This window comes from Sinocyclocheilus rhinocerous, unplaced genomic scaffold (genome assembly GCF_001515625.1).
Source record: "Sinocyclocheilus rhinocerous isolate Xijiao unplaced genomic scaffold, SAMN03320098_v1.1 scaffold476, whole genome shotgun sequence".
NCBI lineage: Eukaryota > Metazoa > Chordata > Actinopteri > Cypriniformes > Cyprinidae > Sinocyclocheilus > Sinocyclocheilus rhinocerous.
Genome location: NW_015647449.1, coordinates 46,375 through 64,301, shown reverse-complemented (window position 1 = coordinate 64,301; position 17,927 = coordinate 46,375). Strand labels below are relative to the sequence as shown.

General features: G+C 40.9%; 1 protein-coding gene across 1 annotated transcript in view; it reads right to left on the bottom strand.

Annotated features, from left to right (window-relative positions):
* Positions 1–14,052, bottom strand: part of LOC107709151 (LIM and senescent cell antigen-like-containing domain protein 1) — a 15,436-nt gene extending 1,384 nt beyond the window's left edge. Inside the window, exons 1-10 of the mRNA XM_016513568.1 lie at positions 13,886–14,052; positions 9,592–9,751; positions 8,249–8,315; positions 7,351–7,471; positions 2,627–2,776; positions 2,175–2,325; positions 1,940–2,032; positions 1,276–1,324; positions 1,100–1,175; positions 245–387 (exon numbers count right to left, since the gene is read on the bottom strand). Coding sequence (XP_016369054.1) covers positions 252–387; positions 1,100–1,175; positions 1,276–1,324; positions 1,940–2,032; positions 2,175–2,325; positions 2,627–2,776; positions 7,351–7,471; positions 8,249–8,315; positions 9,592–9,751; positions 13,886–13,995 — 1,113 coding nt within the window. The 5' untranslated portion in view covers positions 13,996–14,052 and the 3' untranslated portion in view covers positions 245–251. The remainder of the gene's footprint in view (positions 1–244; positions 388–1,099; positions 1,176–1,275; positions 1,325–1,939; positions 2,033–2,174; positions 2,326–2,626; positions 2,777–7,350; positions 7,472–8,248; positions 8,316–9,591; positions 9,752–13,885) is intronic.
* Between the last annotated feature and the right edge of the window lie 3,875 nt (positions 14,053–17,927).

Here is a 17,927-nt window from a genome sequence, read left to right as displayed (position 1 = left end):
AAAAAAAAAAAAAAAAAAGACTTCTGTTTACTTTCAGAACTAAATTAATTCTGTCTTTAAAGGGTCTCTTTAAAAGACGTGGATGAAATGACTTATTTTTTACATTTTACAATCTGTATATGAACATGTACGTGTCAGAGATCTGGCTACATGAACTTTCAGCGGAAGGACAGAAATCTCTCAGGTTTGTGTCTTTGTGTTGGGAAGCTGGACGGAGGAGTGACACGAGGAAGAAAGCACTGACCGTCACGTCACAGACAGATGGGCATTTTCTTCTTCCTCATGTCTTTGGAGTCTTGTTTGGACAGGCGTCTCTTGAGCTCGTCCGGCACGCGCTCGTAGCAGTGCTTACACACGGGCTTCAGATCCATCTCCACAAACCTATCCCTGAACAACAGCACAGAGTAATAGACATTACCTCTACACCAATTATTACATCAGTACTGTATATTAAATTACACCACCTCCTTATATTGTCTGTTTTTGGTAAATATGAGCCAAACCAAATCAAAAATGCCTTCACTGTTTGTCCTTTTATTGTGTCATGCAAAACATGTAAAGTATTAACACCCTAGAAATTCTTATGAGTAAAAATCCAACTATCTAGTCCCAGTGTATTGTAGAGTTATGAAGTCTGTCTCACTGGGTAACAAACTCCTCCAGTCATCCATCACTACAGGAGAGACCCCAATCATGTGACAAAAGAGGCACGCATCAGAAAACCGAATGTTGACTGGATTTTGATGTGATTGGCGTAAATGCAGCTTGGCTTTATACATTGAAGAGCAGCAATGACACCATGATTAAAGATCACGAGGTCAAAATTAATATGTGCATGGAAGATCTGTTCACAATAACACACGTTAAGAACAGTGTTCGTTTTGACAGCCAACTTTGTTTTAGTTTAATTCAATTTGAATTCCCTGTGTCTATAGGAAAACTGTTTTAAAAGAAGAAGAGAAATGCTAAATAAACACCAACTAGCGCCAGTCTCCCTGACTCCTTAAATATGGTTTGCATAACTCAAACGTGAATGTGTTCTTAACATTTGAAGCTGATGTGTTCCTGTCTAGCATGCATCTGAAACACTGGTACGCACTTGAGGGTCAGCTTGGAGTTGCACGTGGAGCAGCCGAAGCATTTGACACACCAGGCCTTGTTCAATGCAGACACCACTTCAACACAAGAGAGAAGCAGTCAAGCACACATGTGGGCTCTTCGCTATAAATCCTCAGATTATGATCCTCATTATATGAACGATGCAAACGCTCTCACCATCTCCCTCAATGACGCGGTTGCAGTGGTAACAGACTTCTCCAAAGAGCTGTGAGAGAAGTGTGACACTCACATTAAGATCAGGTTTCAAAGCAGTGTGTTTTCACTGCGTACAGCATCTGCCACGGATGTGGGCTGCATCATGTCTCAGTAATATTTTTGTAGACTGTCCCGTACATATTGTCTCTCATGGGGTTTAGACCCAGTGGGCAACTGATGTTGAAAAGACATCAAACTGACGTCAAAAACTTGACATTATGTTGATTTGATGTAAATTGAACATGAAACATATTGGTCTACATATACATAAAACCAATTTCACTGTGGGATTTATTTCCTATTTTCACCCAATTACCACTGGAAGAAATTGCCATCCAAACTGAATTTAAAGTGATGTTACAGCATTTTGGTCAAGTCTTGAATTTGACGTCAAGGTGCCCGCTGGGGAGCCTGATCACTCCTTTCAACATTTTAAATGCACATTGTACAAATCTATTACAGTGATTTGAAGTAAAATGCCTTAAGCTTAATGCTGACTGACCTGCACAAATACAACAGAACAGACACGGCATGCATCTGTTTTTTAGCAATGTTTATATTCATATCTTGATATTTTGTATTTTTCATCATACAGTGGATAAATGAGCTAATTTCCAGACTTTACCTGGTTGTAGTGAGTCTCACAGTATGCCAGGCCCTTGCGCTCATAATGCCGATGACCAAGAAATGGTCTCTCACATTTAGCACACACGAAATGCTGCAAACAAGAAGACGATAGATGATAATAAATGTCAAGATCCCACACCGGATTGGCTCAGAGGATGAGGTCAACGCCTCATTAGAGCATTATCAGTCATCCCACTATGATGACAGAACGGCACGTGTTTTGGGTGAATTACCTCCACGTGCCACTGTTTGCCCATGGCGTTGACCACGCGGCCCTCGACGGGTCTCCTGCAGGCGCCGCAGATCGGCACGCCCAGCTTATCGTGACACGGCAGACAGTACAGCTCACCCCTCAGCTCCCTGGCTTCAGCCGTCAGCTCCTTACTGAAAGCAGAATCACTCAGTCCTGAGCTTCAGAGACGTGCCATGGGTTCAACATCTTATTCCTATCTCACTGTCAGAAAACATGTGAGACTTCTTTGTACCTTATCCACCCCTGAACCAGTCAAAGTACTACCTTAAAGGTACATATTACTACTATCTATTTCTTTACAGACCCACTCCTGAGCTGAAAAGCATTGGGAATAATGTCAAAACAGTCACGTCAATAGATTTGAGTAATAAGACGGATAAACGCTGTGAACTCCTGCTTGGACATTCTGAGAGTCTCTCGTCCGTTACTCACCCGCAGTTACTGCAGTTGAAGTGGTCAGGATGGTACGGGTCATTCTTGAAAATCAGTGGGATGTCATCAACGATGGCTTGGCATTTCTGGCAGATGTACTTCCCCAGACTGTGAGCCTTCTCACGGTTATGACACGGACGGCACAGGTGTCTGGCAACATAAAACTATTCACTCAATCAGAGTTTATAGACTAGCTTGTTTATTTCCAAGTCACATTCAATGAAAACTTCATGGGCCTCATTTATAAAGTGTGCGTACGCTCAGATTTGATCTTAGAGTGTGCGCACGCTTAAATCCATGCCAACGCTCATATTTGTGACCCTGCAGCACAAAAGCAGTGTTAAGTCGCTGGGGTATATTTGTAGCAATAGCCAACAATACATTGTATGGGTCAAAATTATAGATTTTTCTTTTATGCCAAAAATCATTAGGATATTAAGTAAAGATCATGTTCCATGAAGATATGTTGTAAATTTCCTACCGTAAATATATCAAAACTTAATTTTTGATTAGTAATATGCATTGCTAAGAACTTCATTTGAACAACTTTAAAGATGATTTTCTCAATATTTAGATTTTGTGCACCCTCAGATTCCAGATTTTCAAATAGTTGTATCTCAGCCAAATATTGTCCTATTCTAACAAACCATACATCAATGGAAATATTATTTATTCAAGGTCACATCTGTAAAAACGGTCTTTGATGTGAAAAAGTGCTTAGCGTCACGTCAGGGTCCGAGCAGAGGTACACACTTTTTCTTGTTGGAGTACTGCAGGTTTTTGGAAATGTAAGATGTTCTTGCAGCTCGCTGTTCTAAATTAAAGAATTTGGATGATGACTGGTGATCTTTTACATGTTAATGACATTAATTAGGAGTCGTTTACAAGCAGAGAGCAGAAACCATTCAGTTGCGCGCAAGTTCAAGATCATTTGCGATTCATAGATTTCACATCTGAAAGAGATGCGTACGTGCGTTTTCTGTGCATACGTTCATTTTATGAATCACACGTATGCATATTTGAGAGATGATCGTAAGATCAAATTTAGGTTGGTTTCTGTGCAACATTTTATAAACGAGGCCCTATGTGATTTGACTGAAAGTTGTACAACCCTGTTGAAAAAAACAGCATATGCTGGTTAGGTATGTTTTGAAGCATGGCAGCTGGTTTGAGCTGGTCATTAGTCGGTCATGAACTGTTTTAAGCTGGTTATGAGCTGGTCCTAAGCTGGAACTAATTACTTAGGACCAGCACATGACCAGCTGCCATGCTTCAGAACATACTTAACTGGTTTTTGTGTTATGCTGTTTTTTTTTCAACAGGGAAGGAGCACACAAAGTCCTTGTTTGTGCTGAAGTACAGCAGCGGCTGGACTGACCTGCCTGCGTTCTTCACGAAGCCGACGTCAGCGAGCACAGCCTGGCACAGATCGCAGCAGAAACAGTCAGGATGCCAGCTGCTGTTCATGGCCTTTATCACACGGCCAATGATGAACTCGCCTGGAAACACAGCACATGCAACACACATCACAGATGCTGCAATAATGGCTGAATTCAGTCTCACGGTCTTCAGGATTAAATAAGCAATTGCTGCAGACCAGTGTAAACTTCTGCCAGAACTCTACTGACTTGACAAAGAAATGAAGTTCCAAACGTAGGTTCAGGAGGAGCCTAATCATTCAGTCCTGTCAATCATCATCACGAGCGTGTATAAGCAGCAGTCATGTATGTGCAGTCCCTGCAACGATTCTCCCGAACCCTCCACCTCCCCATCTCCACCTCTATTTCTCTCATTCTGCTCCATGTTGTACCATCACAGGGGGTTCTAACCTGGAGCTTGAGTCTCCGCTTAGGACAGCAAGTCACGTTCTTTTACTGTTAACTATTAAGACTGGATGAGCAGGTGAACTTGTGAAATACCTTTTTATCTTTTGCTGCCTAATCTATCCCACCCCTTGACAAGTGCCATTGTAACAATGTTATTCACTTCACCCGTCGGTGGTTTTAATGTTGTGGCTGTTCATTGTAAGCATGAAAGCTGAATTTTTTTAATTCATTGTATTCAGTCAGGTTAGTATCAGTCACATTTTAGCATTTTAGAATAAGAGCCATTAAATTCAATACAATGGGACACTATCTGAACTGACGACTAGGTGATCTCGATGGTTCCTAAACACTGTTAATTATATTTTTACCATAGAACGATGAGTGAAGTGTTTTCACACTGGGCATCTCCAGGATTCATCAGTGTACACTTGATCAGGTTTGTCTACTCACCACACTGGTGACAGCATGGAGCAAACAGCATCTGGAAGTCATGCTCACAGTATTTTCTGTCCTCAAACTGCAAAAGCAAGTGCAGGATACATGTGTCATAGATTAGCAGCTTATGTCTCCATCATAAAAGTCTTGTGTCTTAGACAATATTTTAATGTCACGACTTATTAATATGTAATTTATTAAGAACATTCTTCATTCTTTCTCTCCTTTCTTTAATCAAAGCATAAAATCCATATAACTAACAAACCTTGTTCTTTAATGACATAAGTCTTAAGGAAATGGCATCAAACAATAGCACAGACTGTGATGTTTGCAGCAAACAGCCAATAATGTCAGACAGGGATCAATCATTGTGGCCAGATCTCACTAAAAAGGTTAGTCATGGAGCATTTGTTGTGGCATTGAACACCTTTAAAATGTTATCCAACTTTGTGGTATCAAAAATCCAGGGTTTGCTCAAACTAAGCAAACTTAGCTGCTTGTAGATTGTGGTACAGTCCTTGATATGATACTATAAACAGGCCAAAAAATGGTTCTAAATCTGCAAATGAACTTGTTGACAACTGATGTCCCATGTTAGGTGACTAGCTGCTATAAAGTGTTCGCTCACACTGATGCAGTGTTCAGGCTTCTGGGCTGGACCATCTCAGAGAAGTAAAATGGAATGAATGAATGTGAAAAAGTCAATAAACAAATGAATTCAAATAGTATAGAAGCTGGTTGCTTAGGACCAGCACATGGCCAGCTTAAACCAGCTCATAACCAGTTTATAACCAGCATATGCTGATTTTTTTCAACAGGGTAGGTCTACCACCATCCTGCAGATTTCAGCTCCAGCCCCAAACAACCACTCCTGAAGCAGCTAATGCTGGGTACACACTAAAAGATTTTAAAAATCTTATAAGATATTCAAGATGTGAGAGATGACAAACATGAGGACAAAAAAATCCTAGATTTAACCGTTTTGCTCCAATAGTGTGTGGTGTCCTCGGGGTTCCCCATGTTGAATATTTACGATTCGCGATCGGGGCGCCTCCGACGTTCTTCCGAGCAGATTCAGTCCCTCTTCATACTGTAGGAATCAATACTCCACACACAAACCTCAAGAACAGTGACGATCAAAGATGAGCTCTTCACATCACAAGTCAACAAATAACTAACAATAATGACAAAACAACAACAAAAACTTTAAATGAAGTCAACAAAACAATAATCCTATAACAGTAACCCCATCATTGATTCATGCTGCAATGCATGCTGGAAAATAAGGATTTTAGCATTCATTCAGATGACTTTGTTTGACTAGTTATGACAGCACTGGGGTGAAGTGTGTTGGTCTGGCATGGGTTTTTGTGTGGTTTCAAGAAAACTGCATTAGTATATGTGACCCTGCAGCACAAAAGCAGTGTTAAGTCGCTGGGGTATATTTGTAGCAATAGTCAACAATACATTGTATGGGTCAAAATTATATATATTTTTTTATGCCAAAAATCATTAGGATATTAAGTAAAGATCATGTTCCTTGAAGATATTTTGTAAATTTCCTACTGTAAATATATCAAAACTTAATTTTTGATTAGTAATATGCATTGCTAAGAACTTCATTTGAACAACTTTAAAGATGATTTTCTCAATATTTAGATTTTGTGCACCCTCAGATTCCAGATTTTCAAATAGTTGTATCTCAGCCAAATATTGTCCTATTCTAACAAACCATACATCAATGGAAATATTATTTATTCAAGGTCACATCTGTAAAAACGGTCTTTGATGTGAAAAAGTGCTTAGCGTCACGTCAGGGTCCGAGCAGAGGTACACACTTTTTCTTGTTGGAGTACTGCAGGTTTTTGGAAATGTAAGATGTTCTTGCAGCTCGCTGTTCTAAATTAAAGAATTTGGATGATGACTGGTGATCTTTTACATGTTAATGACATTAATTAGGAGTCGTTTACAAGCAGAGAGCAGAAACCATTCAGTTGCGCGCAAGTTCAAGATCATTTGCGATTCATAGATTTCACATCTGAAAGAGATGCGTACGTGCGTTTTCTGTGCATACGTTCATTTTATGAATCACACGTATGCATATTTGAGAGATGATCGTAAGATCAAATTTAGGTTGGTTTCTGTGCAACATTTTATAAACGAGGCCCTATGTGATTTGACTGAAAGTTGTACAACCCTGTTGAAAAAAACAGCATATGCTGGTTAGGTATGTTTTGAAGCATGGCAGCTGGTTTGAGCTGGTCATTAGTCGGTCATGAACTGTTTTAAGCTGGTTATGAGCTGGTCCTAAGCTGGAACTAATTACTTAGGACCAGCACATGACCAGCTGCCATGCTTCAGAACATACTTAACTGGTTTTTGTGTTATGCTGTTTTTTTTTCAACAGGGAAGGAGCACACAAAGTCCTTGTTTGTGCTGAAGTACAGCAGCGGCTGGACTGACCTGCCTGCGTTCTTCACGAAGCCGACGTCAGCGAGCACAGCCTGGCACAGATCGCAGCAGAAACAGTCAGGATGCCAGCTGCTGTTCATGGCCTTTATCACACGGCCAATGATGAACTCGCCTGGAAACACAGCACATGCAACACACATCACAGATGCTGCAATAATGGCTGAATTCAGTCTCACGGTCTTCAGGATTAAATAAGCAATTGCTGCAGACCAGTGTAAACTTCTGCCAGAACTCTACTGACTTGACAAAGAAATGAAGTTCCAAACGTAGGTTCAGGAGGAGCCTAATCATTCAGTCCTGTCAATCATCATCACGAGCGTGTATAAGCAGCAGTCATGTATGTGCAGTCCCTGCAACGATTCTCCCGAACCCTCCACCTCCCCATCTCCACCTCTATTTCTCTCATTCTGCTCCATGTTGTACCATCACAGGGGGTTCTAACCTGGAGCTTGAGTCTCCGCTTAGGACAGCAAGTCACGTTCTTTTACTGTTAACTATTAAGACTGGATGAGCAGGTGAACTTGTGAAATACCTTTTTATCTTTTGCTGCCTAATCTATCCCACCCCTTGACAAGTGCCATTGTAACAATGTTATTCACTTCACCCGTCGGTGGTTTTAATGTTGTGGCTGTTCATTGTAAGAATGAAAGCTGAATTTTTTTAATTCATTGTATTCAGTCAGGTTAGTATCAGTCACATTTTAGCATTTTAGAATAAGAGCCATTAAATTCAATACAATGGGACACTATCTGAACTGACGACTAGGTGATCTCGATGGTTCCTAAACACTGTTAATTATATTTTTACCATAGAACGATGAGTGAAGTGTTTTCACACTGGGCATCTCCAGGATTCATCAGTGTACACTTGATCAGGTTTGTCTACTCACCACACTGGTGACAGCATGGAGCAAACAGCATCTGGAAGTCATGCTCACAGTATTTTCTGTCCTCAAACTGCAAAAGCAAGTGCAGGATACATGTGTCATAGATTAGCAGCTTATGTCTCCATCATAAATGTCTTGTGTCTTAGACAATATTTTAATTTCACGACTTATTAATATGTAATTTATTAAGAACATTCTTCATTCTTTCTCTCCTTTCTTTAATCAAAGCATAAAATCCATATAACTAACAAACCTTGTTCCTTAATGACATAATTCTTAAGGAAATGGCATCAAACAATAGCACAGACTGTGATGTTTGCAGCAAACAGCCAATAATGTCAGACAGGGATCAATCATTGTGGCCAGATCTCACTAAAAAGGTTAGTCATGGAGCATTTGTTGTGGCATTGAACACCTTTAAAATGTTATCCAACTTTGTGGTATCAAAAATCCAGGGTTTGCTCAAACTAAGCAAACTTAGCTGCTTGTAGATTGTGGTACAGTCCTTGATATGATACTATAAACAGGCCAAAAAATGGTTCTAAATCTGCAAATGAACTTGTTGACAACTGATGTCCCATGTTAGGTGACTAGCTGCTATAAAGTGTTCGCTCACACTGATGCAGTGTTCAGGCTTCTGGGCTGGACCATCTCAGAGAAGTAAAATGGAATGAATGAATGTGAAAAAGTCAATAAACAAATGAATTCAAATAGTATAGAAGCTGGTTGCTTAGGACCAGCACATGGCCAGCTTAAACCAGCTCATAACCAGTTTATAACCAGCATATGCTGATTTTTTTCAACAGGGTAGGTCTACCACCATCCTGCAGATTTCAGCTCCAGCCCCAAACAACCACTCCTGAAGCAGCTAATGCTGGGTACACACTAAAAGATTTTTAAAATTTTATAAGACTTTCAAGATGTGAGAGACGACAAACATGAGGGCAAAAAAATCCTAGATTTAACCGTTTTGCTCCAATAGTGTGTGGTGTCCTCGGGGTTCCCCATGTTGAATATTTACGATTCGCGATCGGGGCGCCTCCGACGTTCTTCCGAGCAGATTCAGTCCCTCTTAACACACCTCACACCAAAGGAAAATCTGATAAGATAATCTTTACAACCACCAAGATAATCGGGACATTACCTAGGATTGTCGGAAGGGGAGAAATCGGCCCAAAATCAGCCCGATTACCTTGTGGTGTGTACCCAGCATAAGCAGTGTGCTCAGGTTATTGATAATGACAGTCAGGTGCTGGAACTGAAGCTCTCCAGGAGCAGGGCTGGAGATCCCTCCAGCAGGTGATGCAGGACTGTTGGGTTTAGATCTGAGTGGGTGCGTGTCTCACCTCATAGAAGAGCCCCTCGAGGAACTGCTGGAAGCACTGCGCACAGACGAAGCACTGCTCATGGTACAGCTCACCATTACAGTTCACAATCTTCTCCGTCGGTGTGAAGCTGGCCTTACAGCGCTCACAGATGGCATTGGCTAACGCATTCGTCATGTTGCTGTGAAGACAAACATTCATCTTATGATTCTGTCACAATGTGGTAATACTATAATGAAGAACATAGATTAGAATCAAAGTGAAGAAATGTTTGCATGGTTGTAACCTTAAGCAGAGGTGTAACCAATGGTGAAGAAAGCTCATTCTGATTCTGACCATCATAAGCATTTTACCGATTAAACACTTTATCCTAGCAAGATCAGGCAACTCTTTATAGAACGCTACCGGAGGGCTGGTGGTCAAGACTCACACCTCTTTCCCTCTGATTTTCTTCACATGCGACCCTTGGAGTCAGTACATCGACCAAATGTCAAAGTGACTGACAGATAGGAAACTACAGTAACTGAAAGCAGTCCTGCGTTAAGCCTTTGTGGGGCCCGGGGCCCCAGTTATATTACATTCATATTCAATAAACTGATAAGTCAATGTACAATCAAAAAACCTCTCCTGTAAAGACTAAAGGCGTGTCAAACTTGCCAAACATCAAATATGCAGAAATGCTTAAACAAGGAGTTTAAATCCAATAATTTAATCTCTCAAATCAAGCTGATGCAAGCTGTCAAACAGTTCATCCTCTGTTCAAGCATGAATATCCTCAGTCTGTTTTCATGAAGAATCTACACTAACATTTTCACAGCCTGTGAGGATATTATCAGGGTGTTGGATTCATCTGCTCATTGAATAAAAAATGAATCTCCCATGTGACTAAATATTGGTATACATTTTAGAAAGCATCCAAATACTTCCCCATAGGTACCACAAATCTGAGTTTGCTCACATGTGCCAAGTCAGGGGTGAAATATATTTATAACTCCGTACATGAAGAATTATTCCGTTTGAACGTTCCGTTTAAACCTGCTGAGAAGATAGATTCTCCATGGAACACAAGTCCATTCTCTGAGAGGAACTGCATAACAGCAGCCACCCGTTTAAGAACCCCTTTAAACCCTCTCTGTTCTGAGAGCCTGTGTTTTTCTCCAACAATATAAGCATGGTATTTCAATATTCATGCTCCTCTGCATGCATGCATACATGTTTCCAAACCCAAAAAACAGAGTGAGAGAAGGAACTTGCGGACTGTCCAATTACAGTAACTGACCAATGAAGCAATACACAATTACAGTTGACGGAGTACAGACAAGCCACTCTCTTTGCACAGTAAAGCACATAAAAAGCTCAAACACCCTTTTCTGGTTTTTGCTTGGAATGGTGCGTCTTTTTTTTTGGACATAACAGGGATGCTTTCACATCCTTGCTAATCCAGTGACAACACAGTTTCTCTGATAGAGCCCAACAAGGTACAACAGTGGATGTAGTATGTTTTTCTGTTGGACAAACTGTTGGCCTGTATCAGTTCAACCGCCTGATTCTGAAGTGTTGTTTGGCCTACCTAAAATGAGCATTTTTAAAATATATAGCTGGAAAGCTATTGTTGTAGTTGATGTAGTAGAATTAGCCTCATTGTCGTTTATTTTTACGTCAACATCTTACGTCATCCTTCTGGAGCTGCTTCCGTGTACAACTGTTGGCGCTAGCTAGATTAAAGTGATTATTACGTTTTAAATATGGATATTTTTCTAACAAAAACGCATCGATTTGCTACAGGAGGCCTTTGTTCACCCCCCGGAGCCATGTGAGGCACTTTTTATTATGGATGGATGCGCTTTATTTCACTTCTTTTGGACTGATGCACTGCAACACCCGCTGAGTGCCATGAAACAGCTTGAAAGATCAAAGACAACTTTTAATATAGCTCCGACTGGATTCGTCTGAAAGAAGAAAGTCATATACACCTAGGATGTCTTGAGGGTGAGTAATTCATGGGCTAATTTTTTTATTTTAGGGTGAACTAACCCTTTAATATCCTAATGATTTTTGGCATAAAAGAAAAATCGATAATTTTGACCCATACAATGTTTTTTTGGCTATTGCTAAAAATATACCCAAGCGACTTAAGACTGGTTTTGTGGTCCAGGGTCACATATTACTAGATTTTATTCAGATTTCAAATGCTGTTTGGATGCTTTCATTGTCACTAGACTGGTGGAATTCATAAAAGTGCATTCAATTGACGTTTGAAAACTATTCAATAAAGCATTCCCACTGCAGAAGTCATTTCTGCTGCGCTGCTCAGACTGAACTAAAGTGATCCTTCAGGGCCAAAGTCAACAATATCATGTAAACTACACAACACCACACAAATAACACAGGAGTGATGTCAAAATTCTGCCGTTCCACTGCTGTATATGTTTTTACTGAAACAAAGCTATTGTACAAGCTGTTCTGTTCATAATGTTTGGAATGAAAAGAAGGCGCAGACTTTATTTTGAAGGCATCAACACATCCCGTCTGCTGAGATCCTTCCTCACGAGGCAGCATAGATACAGTAGATGAATCCTTCACTGCCTGAGATATCCCACAATCCTGTGCCTGAGCATGAGATCATGAGAGCGTTAAGCTGCCTAAGAAGTCAGTTTGGGATGTTCCTTCAGACGCACACGTGGACAGCAAGACAACAAGGGACTTGCCTTTCAGATGCAGCCAATAGAAACATGTTCTCATGACAGCACATATAAAATACTGTGGATGAACGTCTGAAACAGTGTGTGCTTTAATATTTTCTGTCTTGTCCTGTTTACTTCCATTTTGAGTGTAACCATGTTTCTTGCTTGATCAAAGTTGTGAGAAAAAAGAGTCGATATTGCGCTCTCTGGTAAGTGGGATAATGCTGACAGAGTTTGACGTGTTCTGAACCCAAAGCACTAGTTTAACTGTAGATGTCTCTGTAAGAGTCACTGTGAATAAAAGCACCTACTAAATGAATTCTTCCCACATTACAGAGAATATCATCACAGTTGTTCTTCTATGCATGCATGTGTGTGCGGGCTGCTCTTTGTAAAGCTCAGGCGTGCCGCAGGAGGAATGTGTGATCTGCTCTCTGGAGAACCACACACTCGACTCACACAGTGGTCAGAGTCAGTGTTAACTAGTCTCAGACGTCATGAAGCTCAACAGATCACCCTAGCCTGGAAGACTGCATGTTGTGCATTTATCAGTAATAGTTTTGTCTCGTTTAGATTCACAGTTTTGGACTGCTTCTTTAAAAACGCGAGTACAGAATGACTAGTGTGCGAAACCTTACCTGTGAATGCTCATATCCACATGATTTTCAAAGAAAAACTGTGTGGGACTTCAGATTCTTTAGCTGCTATAGTAAATAACCAGAAGAATGGCTATTTGTGCTACAAACCGGTGTTTTTATGATTACAATGTTAATGTGATGCAATAACAAATACCTGTTTGCGACATCAAGCAGCATAACATACTGTTTCTATACAGCTATAATAACTGGAAGTGAATGACACTGGAAGCCTGGCACATTCAACTGAAAAATAGCCATGTCGTTCTTACAGTCCATTAAAGATAAGGTTCAAAAGCTCATCTGATTCTTGAATCTGCCATTTCCCCAGTTATTGTCCGGGAAGAAAGGCAGGTCGATCTATGGCAGGGCATGTGGTCACCACATATGAGCTTTGAGCTAAGCAAACTATGAGCTTAACTAACTAGCTTTTAACCTTTTAGCAAACTATGAGCAAGCCTATGAAGCATTCAGCAAATGTTAAACAGTAAATCAATTAGAGCCTTTTACATAACAGAAACATGTCACTGGACATGTATTGCTTTGGCATCAGGTTTCACTAGTGTCTCCAGCCCTCTCTTGTTCACAGCTCTTACAGAACGAGAAGCTCTAAGTTAGCACAGGAGCATTATGCATATCATCATCAGTTTCTCTAAATCACACTGAAAGGACAGAGAACCAGATCACATTATTTACAGAGCTGGTCCATGTCATGAGATATTTACTGTTCTTTACTGATCCATGTAAAACCCAGACATTCATCGAAAATGGACATTAAGACACCTATCGACATTTACATTTAGCAGACGCTATTTATCACACCTTAATCATGCAGTGGGCAGCATTCAAGTATTTATTTACAAGTCCTATGCAGTCAAATATGAGTAGGCTATGATTTTTGTAACTTGAAACATTTAGTAGCATAATAAATACTGTAAGTGAATACTCATATGAACCCAAGAGGAGCTGTTTGCGATGTTTGAGCCGCACACTCACAAGCGCACGTAGAAATCACAGAACTCCTTGTAGACTTTGACGTCGCTGCGTTTGGGAATCTCTGCGTCCTGGAGTCCGTTGATGCTCCTCGCTGGACTCTCTTCTTCCATGATGACCACAGAAGTGAGCTCAGCCTCGAGTGTGCGAGATGCGGCTGTAAGCGTCTCAGAGTCAAGAATAGACTGAGTCCAGTCATCATGTGTCAGTCCAGCAGCCTGTCCTGTCCAATACACCACACTCACTCACTCACTCACTCACTCACTCACTCACTCCAAACAACTATAAAACTTGACATTCTTCATAATAAATATCTTGGTTAACACAAACCAGTGTTTGCTCTTCCCCCAGACTCTCAGCTTGATTTTCACAATAACTGCACAGTAACCTTCATAAATGACTAGAATAACAATAACTAATTAGCATAATGTGTGTTAACCTGGTGTTTAGACATCCTTTGGCAATTTCCTGGGTTCATCACTCCACTTTTTGGTCAGAAAAAGGGAGATTTGCTTGTGTTTGATGATGGTTCTACGCTCTGATTCACAGTTTGCCATGAACAGTGGACACTAAACTGGGTTCCTAACACCAGCAGAGTTGTGGCATTCCTGCTCTACAGATCTCTGTCTCTATAAATAAAGTTCAGCACATCTCCAAAGCTGGCAGCTGCCTCTGTGGATGAAAACAAGCTGAGCTAAGTTGGGAATTTGGGGCATGGAAGCTCTTGACCTCCGTGAAATATGTCCTTCTGCTCTCTCGTTATTGTGAGCGCCATTAAACCTGCTCATTCTCTCAAAACTGTGCCGTCTGTGCTGGGAAATCTCTTGATGTTTTATTAAAAAAAGTGATTATCCAGACTAAATGGATTTCAGAAAATAACAGTGAACATAAAACTATAGTAACTGTGATGATGAATGGGAACAAATAAAATTAGATAGGAACGAAACAGGAAAACAAGGGGATACAAACTAATGAAACAGAACATAACAGAATCTTCTGTAGGGAGCTGTAGACACATTACTTTTAAAAGAAATGCCTTACAATATTGCATTAACTAATACTAATTAAATAACTAATTAAAGTATTGCATTGCAATGCAAGTAATGCATTGTTGGTTATGATTCTCAATCTCTCTTTCAGACCAATAAAGCATTATGCTGAGCTTACTTCTTTTCTCTCTATTTTATCTTTTGAAAGTGTTTGACAAAAAGTGTTTGACAATGCACAGAGTATCAGACTGTGGCTGCTGTATGTGGCTGCTGGTTCTCTTAAAAGCATGATAAATATAAGTTTTATTCAAATTATAAATGGATTATAGAGGCAGTGATTAAAGAGCACTCGTATAATAATCACTTCAGTTCTGCACTTCTTTAAACATCCCTGATATTAAAGTCTTTGGGTTTTTATCAACACTCTGTTGGTTATAACGAGAGGATTCGAGAGTGTGCAGAACTCAGCTCAGTTTTTCCACTGAACAAAAACACTACATTATCAATATTTCTGGCCCACTGTCAATCTTTCTTTACTAAGCACACACCAGCACCACAAAGTTGGAAGCACAGAATTCTCCAGAATGTGTTTATATCGTGTCGTGTCTGGGAAGATCTTGGTTTGCATACACAGTAATCGTAATCACTAAAAGAACAGTTATAAGGCCAAGATTGAGGTATCATGGTTTCGATAAACATCACACATATTTAGATACGGCATAACACATGCAGTGGATACATTTTCACTACTTTTTTAAATGATTTGTCTTTTAAAATCGTCATACAGAGTTCACTTTCTTTGTCTGTGACAAAAAGGGATTTCAGTCAGGGCAGAAAGCAGATGTTCGGTGGGTCATGCGACAGTCACGCTGTATAGATCTCGTGTTCGCGGGTCCTGAGGGCATCAGTTAATTTCCTCATCCTTTTCCTGCTGGATATACTAGTTCTATACATTCGCGATCACGAGGCATCCATATGTCGTGAAAGGGCTTTTTAGTCCTGATACAAAAGATAGTTTTGTTGTCTCCTGATTGAATTACTTCGAAGCCTTATGATGGTGCTGCAGTGGCATATCCGTGTCCTGTATATGAAATCCCTACATTGGAGATGCACAGAACTCAACGCTGTATCAGATGGTGGGGATTGTTCAGTAACTCTTTAGGTTGACAGATTACTGTCTTTATGAGTGAGTTTTTCAATTTTGCTTGTAGGATATTGCTCAAATTAATACTTTACATCAACAACACCAAAATTACTTGGTTTAGACATAAACAAATGTTATGAGATCAAGCAGGAAAAAACAGGTGGACTATTAGTTTTGTGCTACACTCAAGACTGATTCTGTATGCACCTTTTAACATGGGAGGCACATGAATGAGAATACAAATGTATAGATACAATATATATGTCTTATATACGTTATATATATATATATATATATATATATATATATGCTTGCATTTCTTTGACAAAGTTTGTGTTCTGTAACAGCATATAGAAATGTTATTACTTTGAATCTGAAACATTAATATTACTTTAATGTTGACAAGCACTCTGTCTCTCAGTAAATGTCTGTAGTAGAGAGCAGATTGTGTTTGAATCACATTCATACTGCTCTTGTCCTGTCCTGAAAATTTATGGCCTGGGGCATCTAATTTTGTCACGGTAAAAATATCTGCAGCTCTCTGTCATCAACAACAGAACCAGAAGCCTTCTACAAGACAAACTTCAACAGTCATCAACAGCCGAGTCTGCTGTCATTTCTCATACACTGAGAATGAGCCATGATTTGAGAAAGGTTTGTGAGCTGCCGATATGAGCTTTACTGTGTGTGTGTAATGGTGGGAACCCAGTCCTAAATAAGGGCAAGGAGACGGGACGTCTCAGGCACGCAGCACACTGAAAACACAATCACAGTCACTGCAGCAATACCAGAAAAACCTTTGTAACGTCAAAACTTATTTTTTACAGTGTACAAAATAAGTGACATTCACATTCATTCAAGGAACTGAATTGTAAAGATCATGTTTCTTTTTATTTTAGCACAGGAAAAGCTAAATATAACCAGTTGTGTAAAAAGTATGTTAAAAAAATATTTTCACGAGTTCGCCTTGCAGATAATAAAGCAAGAAGAATAGTATGCGTATTTGGCGTGCTGTCTGGGGAGAGGGCTCCGAGCTCGGTATTTGCCCGAATATAGAGTGCTCCCCCCCCAAAGATGCGATTAGTGCGGGAGAGCAGCCAGAGTGGGGCTTGATAACCCCCCAAACCTTGCAGAGCTCAGGGCTGATGGGAAGCTGGACTTCGCTTGTAGTAGCGGCACTGCTGTGGCTTTAGAAAAGAGACTTTGGCTCCTGCGGGAGCAGTCACTGCTGCGGCAGTGGAAAATACAGATAAGGCTCCTGCGGGAGCAGACACTGCTGTGGCAGTGGGGAAATACAGAAAAGGCTCCTGCGGGAGCAGACCATGCTGTGGCAGTGGGAAAGAGAGATAAAGGCTCCTGCGGGAGCAGACACTGGTGTGGCAGTGGGGAAAATACAGATAAGGCTGCTGCGGGAGCAGACACTGCTGTGGCAGTGGGGAAATACAGATAAGGCTCCTGCGGGAGCAGACACTACTGCGGTAGTGGGGAAATACAGATAAGGCTCCTGCGGGAGCAGTCACTACTGCAGTAGTGGGGAAATACAGATAAGGCTCCTGCGGGAACAGACACTGCTGCGGCAGTGGAAAAGAGAAATAAAGGCTCCTGCGGGAGCAGTCACTGCTGCGGCAGTGGGAAAGAGAGATAAAGGCTCCTGCGGGAGCAGACACTGCTGTGGCAGTCGGAAAGAGAGATAAAGGCTCCTGCGGGAGCAGACACTGCTGCTGCAGTGGGAAAGAGAAATAAAGGCTCCTGCGGGAGCAGTGACTGCTGCGGCAGTGGGAAAGAGAGATAAAGGCTCCTGCGGGAGCAGACACTGCTGTGGCAGTCGGAAAGAGAGATAAAGGCTCCTGCGGGAGCAGACACTGCTGCTGCAGTAGGAAAGAGAGATAAAGTCTCCTGCGCGAGCAGACAC